Source organism: Triticum aestivum, chromosome 6A, assembly GCF_018294505.1.
Source record: "Triticum aestivum cultivar Chinese Spring chromosome 6A, IWGSC CS RefSeq v2.1, whole genome shotgun sequence".
Lineage (NCBI taxonomy): Eukaryota > Viridiplantae > Streptophyta > Magnoliopsida > Poales > Poaceae > Triticum > Triticum aestivum.
Genome location: NC_057809.1, coordinates 22,274,594 through 22,283,293, shown reverse-complemented (window position 1 = coordinate 22,283,293; position 8,700 = coordinate 22,274,594). Strand labels below are relative to the sequence as shown.

The window sequence follows — 8,700 nt, the reverse complement described above, 5'->3', positions numbered from 1 at the left end:
GACCATGCCGGTCTCATGGTGGAGCGTCTCATGCAGGCTGTAGAAGCTCATGATGACCAGGTGTAGACTGGACAAGGAAGAGTTGATGAGTATCATCCGAGCTTCCTTAGACAGCCATCTACGTACCCTGCCATGGCTTGATACGGTGATGGAGCTTGAGCACCAAGAGCCGCAGGTCAACGACAGAGAGCCTAGAATCACTAATGGGAATCCCTAAGTAGGTGGTGAGGAAGGAGCCTAACCAACAGTTGAGTTGGTTAGCAATACTCCGGCTCTCGGCGGCGGAGTACCCCATCACTAGGGATGGAAATGGAGTGGAAACTTTCCGCTTTTTTGGTGAAAAAAATGGAAACGGAGAGGAAATATGGAAACAGAAATAGAAACTTGCAAAAAGGAAGTGGAAATGGAATTTTTCTTATGTGGAAACGAAAACAAATACAGAACGGTGTTTTTGGTGGAACGGGCGTGGAAATGACACTTTTCGTTTTCGTGAATATTGAATTTTCGTTTTCACTATAGACCTATGATTGCTTTGTAGCCCAACCAACAAACGACATACAATGACACAATGAGTAGAATGAATCATTTGAGGCCCAACTTCTACTACCACACATGTACTCAGCTTGACCCTTCACACAACTGTTTAGTAGTACTACAATACTATGATAAATTGCTAACATAATTATATCATTTTGTGGCCATGTTAACAGTTCGGTAAATTTATTTGTTTTTGTGTGTATTTCTCTATGATTCAAGGTGTTTTTAAGTTCCAGTCAACGTCCACTTATGTTTCCATGTCCGCTTTGTATTCGCTATGTGTTTGTTTCTGGTAATATCTGTTTTCGTATTCATTCCCGGAGATTCTGTATTCATTTCCGCTTCTGCAAAAATATATGAAAACAAATATGGTAGTACTCAGTTCCATCCATTTCCGCTTCGTTTTCATCCCTACCCAACACCACCACTTCGCACTTATCGAAGTTATTTTGAGGCCCGACATCTGCTGGAAGCAGAGTAAGAGGAACTTTAGGTTCGTGATGTCAGCCGTGGATCCCTCAACCATAATGATGGCATCATCCATGTACTGGAGGAGTGATATACCATGTCCCCCTACCAGGTGTGGAACAATCCCGCGGATGTGACCCGCAGCCTTCGCCTTGTCGAGGATAGTCGCCAAAGCATCGACCACCATGTTGAACAGGAACGGGGAGAAGGGGTCGCCCTGCCGAACCCCACAAAAGGTGTGCAAGTAGGGTCCTATCTCGCCGTTGATGTTAATCGCGGCCCGACCAGACGAGACCATCTGCATGACCCGGGTACCCAGCGAACGTCAAGCCCTTTTCGCAGCAACACTTCCCGAAAGAAGGACCAGCTGACCGTGTCTTAGGCTTTGTGGAAGTCAATCTTCAGGAGGACCGCCTTGAGGTGTTTGGAGTGAACCTCATGTATGGCCTTGTAAAAGACAAGGACCCCATCCAAAATATACCATCCTTGGATGTACGCGGACTGATCCGGATGAGCGAACCTCATGTTTGGCCAATCGACTGGCTGTCCAAATGCGGTTTTGAATGGCTAATCGAGCGAAGAATTTGACTTTTGGTGGGACCCAAACTTTCCAAGGCATTTGGTCCATAAGGGAGAGAGTCATGCCCAAGAATTGCGCTTTGTAGGAGGAAGCCGTGGTGTAGTGCCCATCCGTAGTGTGCTTCCAGACAATGTCGTCTTCGACATGCTCGTCACGGTTGAATTTGTGAAGGGGATTAGGGTTGATTGTCGAGTTAACCGTTGATGGCTCAGTACCACATCATGTGTCGTGTGCGTACTCTCTAACGAGATATCTATGTTTCTTAATGTAAGACATGTTAGTAGTTTAACTTGAACTGCCAAAACATCTTATATTTGGGATCAGAGGTAGCAACTTTCCTGCATACCTTAGCGAGACAATACTTTTTCTAGGTTACAAATAAGTGGGCAACAATGTCTTCTTAAATATCAAGATTGAAAAAACTTAAAAGTCGTACTATAGGCTGGTCTAGAAACCAATTTGCTGGAAATCATTCACAGGCGACAAAGAAATAAGACTAGTAATCAAAGTTACACCATTACGCTCGATGGGCAGAGTAAGCCACGCCACGCCACGACCCACTTTGTCCACACTCTAGCTCCATCACTGCTTTAGAACCATGTCACTATCAAAGATGCATTTGTTCGTTACAATTAGAGGGCGTATATATGTGCAAATGACTAAAAGGTTCGATCAAGATATACTACTCCCTCCGTTTCTAAATATAAGTCTTTTTGAAGATTTCAATATAAACTATATACAAAACCAAATGAGTGATTATAGAATATAAAATATGTCTATATACATTCATACATAGTCCGTATTAAAACTCTAAAAAGACTTATATTTAGATATGAAGGGAGTACCAAACGTGTATGCATGCATGCTGCATGATGGTTACGACCCGAGCGGAATCGATCAGTACTACTCCTAGCTCGTTACTGTTCCCCAAGCAGGACTGCAGGAGCAGCTGGTTTTGCCAAGCTCTGATCAGTAGTACTCACTGTCTCATGTGGGCCAGTTCTTATCCACTTCTACGTATTTGCGCAAGGATCGACCGTCCAATCCGTACGCGTCCGGAGGCGCCCGCGGTCTCGATCTGGACCGGCTCCAACGCATGCCGTTTTTCCTCTTCTGTATAGCGATGAGAGTGCTCATGCTCATGCTCATGTTCATGCTCATGCCGGCATGTCGTCGTCGTTACACCGTTATAAGCCGCAGACAGGAGGAGCAGTGTTATTTAGGGGACTGATTACTACTGGTAGTACTCCCTCCATTTCTTTTTACTTCGTATATAAGATTTGGTCAAAGTCAAACTACACAAAGTTTGACCAAATTTATATAAAAAATATGAACATCTAAAATATTAAAACTATATAGTATGAAAATACGTTTCATGGTGCATCTGATAATGTTGATTTCATATTGTGAATACTTATATTTTTTAATATAAAGTTAGTTAAACTGTAGAAAGTTTGACTTTGACCAAACCTTATATGCGGATTAAAAAGAAATGAAGGGAGTAGTTTAATCTAGAGTAGCTAGATCTCGTCAATGTGCATGGATGACCACGCCTGACAGCGATCTTTTCGATCTGTGTTTTGTGTTTTGACACGCTGCCGCCTGCCGGACATATGACTTTCTTTTGTGTCTTGTTTTTTGAGCAATCTTTTATATGTGTGTGTGAGAGAGAGAGTTCGATCCTAAAGTGAACTGCTATAAAATACTCATGCACAGCATGCACGCACGCTGCTTGGATGGCCACGCACGTGCACCAGCACCATGGACGGCATGTCGAACGTGCAAGCGTGTCACTTGCACGCACAGGTAGAGAGAGAGAGAGAGAAAGAGAGAGAGAGAGAGAGAGAGAGAGGCTGCTTTTGCTTTAAATGTCTATAGTGGTATAACAAGAGGTGCAAAGGGTTGGCACGTACCAAGTGGCAAATCTAGTCCATACACTCCACTGTCCGCCAACCTGGCCAAAATGCGGCCACACGACCCAACTATTCCCATCTACACTAGCTTCCTCATATCTATCCATATGTATCCATCAAGAATTATGGACTGATTGAAATACATATTCACAACCGACAAAAAAAATACATATTCACGTGAAGCTCGGCAAGACTACACCACATTCATGAATTTCAATTTGATCGGTCAGCTGAGTGCATAGGGAGTATTAACTTTGCCCCTGGGGGGGGGACACTAGATTCGTTTATCTTCAATTGCAAATGAACTGATTTTCCGAACCTCCGCTGGTTGGTGCTAAGGACAGATAGACCATTTCTTCCTGATATTGTTTCCAATCGTGATCATGTAGCACAATCTTATCCTACTTTTACCGATGGATGAGTGCGGTGGTCATGGTAAGGGAGGTGATCGAAGCCTGCATATACTTGAAAATTTGCTAAAATGCACAACATACACACATGTTTATTAGATGATCATGCACTTGCATGGTGGACGCCACATACATATATGTACATGCATAAATATATGCACGTATATGATTTTATCTATATAGCTTTATAGCTTTTATTGATGTTCTGCTCTTAGTTGGTTGGACCCCTTATTGAGGATGGAAATTTATGTCCTAACCTACATGAGCTGGACCCGGCGATATCGGCGTGAGGGCATACTTCATGGGAGGAATATCAACTTTAGGTGTATTTTGTTCTTAATCTTTCTTGTGGTTCCTCCATAGTTGTCCACTGTACTGTATGTACTCTGTTTTTAAGTAGATTTATTTTTCTATATCGCCGCTTCACATCTATTTAAAGAAAATTATGGTCGCATCCTAGGATCCATGTGCCTGGAGGTTTCGACCTTCCCTTTCAAAAAAAGTGTTTATAGCTTTTCGCCATCCACTCTCTCTGCTTTTTTTTTTAAATTTCATTTTCTGAGTTTCCAAAAAATGTTGAATAGTTCATAGATGTAAGTTATGAAATACTAATGTCAATCACCAGAAACTCATAACATGACATCCCTTATTGTGACCTAAGACAACACAATTTTATACAATATGTATGTTATTTAACTTGAGCAAGTACTCATTTGAATCTTGTATCTGTTTTTTATGTCACAGATGGCAATGTTTGTTGGATGAGCTTTCCCCAAGTGCACACGATATATCGCCATAATATCTATGCTTTTTTTGCGAAGGAATTATTTCTTCTTCTGGGGAAAACAATAAAAAGAAAATATGATATGATATGAATATGGACTAGTTACACAAAATCTGCCTTCGTGCACGATATCAAAATTACTTTCCGTTATTAATATGAGATTCATTTCAACGTGAGTTCATCTACAAAACACACTTCATTGTGTTATCGATGAAAATTTAGTTATTTGTATTCCTTGTAAAATAGATCAGTACATACATAAAAATTGTCAGGAACGAGTAACAAATTAAAAAGAACAGAAAGAAAAAAGGGAAAGAATCATATCCCCTGTGCTCTAGCAAGTTTGTTTCTTGTCTGCAACAAAAGAAAAACATGTAGTATAATCATGATTGAAACGCAAGAATGAATCTCTCTCACACGCACACTGGATCGGAATGGGCAGTGGAGAGTGTGGCTCGCTATGGGTCGTCCACTGGGTGGTCATCTCCCCGGCGTGGTTGGCACGTGAACATCTTCAGCACGCCGTCCGACCTGCCGGCGACGAGCGCCCCGTCGCCGTCGGCGTCGCCCTGCAGCCACGTCACGGCGCTAACGAACCCTTCGGCGTCGGAGGAGCCGTCGGAGGCGACGTCGAAGGGGTGCACCCAGACAGGCTTGCCCCACCTGAGGTCGTAGACGAAGACGTGGTTGGACTCGGACCCGCTGGCCACCAGCCCGGCGCCGCGCCACAGCCCCATCCCCACGAAGCTCCGCCCGCTGACGTGGCCGCTGTACGACCGCACCTCCCGCGCCGGCCCCGACAGCTCCGGCGTCGACGGCCACTCCCACAGCCGGTGCGTCCCGTCGGCGGCCGACGTCACCACCCGCCGCGCCGGCGCCCACCGCACGTACGTCACGGCGCGCGCGTGCCCGTCCATGGAAGCCACCGCGCCGTGGCCCAGCGCGCGCACGTCGTACACGGCCGCGCGCCGGTCCGCCGAGCCCACCGCCAGCTGCGGCCCGCCGGACGGGTCGAACTCCACGCACAGCACCGCGCCGCCGGCCCGCGCCGTGGCCCATGAGCCCGAGGGGGACCGCGGGTCCCAGACGTGCGCCGTCCTGTCGTCGGAGCCGGACGCCGCCATGGACGTGTGACCGCCGCGTGGCGCGTAGTCGAGCGCCCACACCCGCCTCCCGGCGTGCTCGTCGCGCTCCCACGCCGCGACGCCGCGCTCCACGTCGTACTCCGTCACGACGCCGTCGTAGTCGCCGCACCCCACCGCACGGCCGCCCCCTTCCTCGGGACGCCACCGCACGCTGCTGAGCTTGGCCGGCACGCAGATGCACGCGGCGGGGCTAGGCGACGACGGCAGGCCGGCGACGCCGTATATCCGGACCTTGCGCGCGATGCCGCCCGTGGCGAGGAGGCGGCCGGCGGGGTCGAAGTCGACGCTGCCGATGGCTTCGGACGCGCCGGCCAGCGACGGGGACGGCACGGTGGCCGCGAGCCGGAACTCCCATTCGCAGCGCGGGGGCGACAGCTCGGCGCCCTCGACGTCGTCTATGGCCTCCGGAAACGAAATGCCGTGGTCTACCTGGCCGCCGTTGCCCACCTTGGCCGCCGCCGCCGCCGGTTCTTCGTACTGGCGATGGTGCGCGGAGGTGGGAGAAGAGGATGGAGAAGACGGGGAGGAGGGGTTGGTCATGGAACGCTCCGCATGGACATGGATCGATCGGGCAGCGAGCCGAGCTACTAGTAGTAGTGCCGCACGCTCGCCAGCTCGTGTGCTTTGTGCATGTGGTGATGATGAACTGGTGATGAGAGAGCTTTGGTCTTTTCTTGGTTTAGGCTAGGTGTCTCTTGTTCATTTTGGGGGTTGGGGCCAGGCTTAACGGCCTTAATTGCCACCGGGAAACACTAGCCTAGCTCAAGAGAGAAACATGCATGGACAGGACTACTACACACTTCCCTTTGCGAGATAGGTGGTCTCATGGGGTGCCACATGAGGGAGACAAGGGATCTGTGGTTGGAGTTGAGGTCATGTCGTGGCTAGCTCCGCAAATGCAAGAGCCAGACCTAATCCGGTCGATCAGTTAGCTATCGCTCGGGCGGTTGTGTTGATGAGCAATTCGCATCTCATTAAGACCAGTGCTTTACTTTGTGTTGCATTATCTTTCTCTTGATGTCGACGCTCTCCTTCTGTGTTTTTTGCCAAGTGTAGTAATCCCTCTGTAAATAAATATAAGAGCGTTTAGATCACTAGAGTAGTGATCTAAACGCTCTTATATTTATTTACAGAGGGAGTAGTATTTTGCTGATGTTATTTGTTACTGTGTTTATAAGGCAAAACCGAATGGTTTTTGGGTGTTCCTGGGTTGATTGCACCTGCAAGCTAAAATATCTCCTCAAGGCCCGTTGACTATCAGCCTATCACACAATGGTTATTGGTTAGTGAGTTAGACGATTTGCAAGTTTAGACTCTTCTTTCCCTCCCTTTTTCCCTTTTTGGCAGAGTGACTTTAACCTGTTTTCAAGTGTGTCTTTGTTATGACCGTTCCATAGAACTATATCTATATATATGTCCCCCCACCCCCACCATAACTATCACACTCATGACTCATCCATCGGTAAAACCAGGATAAAGTTGAGCTAGATGTTGGCCATGTTTGAAAAAAGTATAGTACCATTGTAAACAATATAATGCACACATGAGTGATAGCGACCTCACCCATAAGTCGATAAAACGAAGATAAAGTTGAGAGCAATGGTCAGGATAAAAAGAATATACCATGTAAGTGATACGCAAAATTCGTGCCCCCCCCCCCCCCCCCCCCCGCCGCGCGCGCGGTTGTGCACAGGTATGACTTTTGGGTTACAAATCATTCGTAGACTCGTTACGAAGCAAGTTACAAGTATATGATCTTTTTGCTGACAGATATTCATTTGATGGATCTAAATCAAGTTGATCAAATGTTGTAGATGTAGCCCCCTTGAGTTTCATCATATGGAAATGTACTTTGTTACTTATTCTAGATGGATAGGAATTCCATCAAGATAGATAGATGCTGCTCCACTTGTGAGCTGAGATGGGAACAGTTCGATCGTGCAGCTGGGATGCATGTCTGTGGTCACACTTTGGACAGGTGAGCGGACAGTGGACGTGTGGACTAGATTTGCCACTTGGTACGTGCCAACCCTTTGCACCTCTTGTTGTACCACACCACTAACCAAGCTGCCATTTAAAGCATCTTCTCCTCTCTCTCTCTCTCTCTCTCTCTCTCTCTCTCTCTCTCTCCAGTGCAACTTGTATGTCTGTATTACGTGGATATAGCATGCATGTATGGTGCACATTTGACAGACCGTCCATCGTGCACGTGCGAAACCATCCAATCACAAAAATATCGTATATTCAGCAGATAAGTGCCAAAAACATGACTTGTCGCGCACCATCATCCATGCATATGTTGACGAGAAAAAAAATTAACTACTACTACTAGTAATGTACGACGTGTGTGCTTGCCTAGAGCTCTAGTGGCAAGATGCGTTCTCATCGTGAAAACACACAGAGGAAAGAATAGCACGACGATGATGCTGATAATGCAATGCATTTGTACTCTCGCTTGTCGAGCCAAGCCACACCGGGACTGCAAGCTAATTTTGCCCGCGGGTCCGGGTCAGCGTTTGGCAACTGGTTGATCCGTGGATATAGGAGCGGTGTGGATAAGAACTGGCCCACTTAATAACCAGACATTCGTTTTTTACCGGCTGGTAGGACCACGTCTCCATTGTTCAATACAAGTACTTTTTACAACGGTTTTGCTGATTATATAAAAAAAAAAGGGTGTGTCTAGGACACATCTAAATGTGCCCTAGTTATTGCACATCTAAGTGAGTGAATCAAGCATAAAGAGAAGAAGAAGAAGAAAAAAGGAAATATCCACACGAATCTCAATGTAAAATCAATGACATAGAACTTAGATCTACAATACTTATGGCACATCTAGATATGCTTTAGCAAAACTATAAAA

General features: G+C 46.8%; 1 protein-coding gene across 1 annotated transcript; it reads right to left on the bottom strand.

Moving 5' to 3' along the window:
- Nucleotides 1–4,899: 4,899 nt before the first annotated feature.
- LOC123130067 (WD repeat-containing protein RUP2) lies at nucleotides 4,900–6,706 on the bottom strand. The gene has a single exon (XM_044550022.1). It carries the CDS (start codon nucleotides 6,375–6,377, stop codon nucleotides 5,151–5,153), a length of 1,227 nt encoding a protein of 408 aa, XP_044405957.1. The 5' UTR covers nucleotides 6,378–6,706; the 3' UTR covers nucleotides 4,900–5,150.
- Between the last annotated feature and the right edge of the window lie 1,994 nt (nucleotides 6,707–8,700).

Bases quoted from the DNA above. Each gene is read 5' to 3' on its own strand.
- LOC123130067 (XM_044550022.1), bottom strand. From the start codon at position 6,377: ATGACCAACCCCTCCTCCCCGTCTTCTCCATCCTCTTCTCCCACCTCC.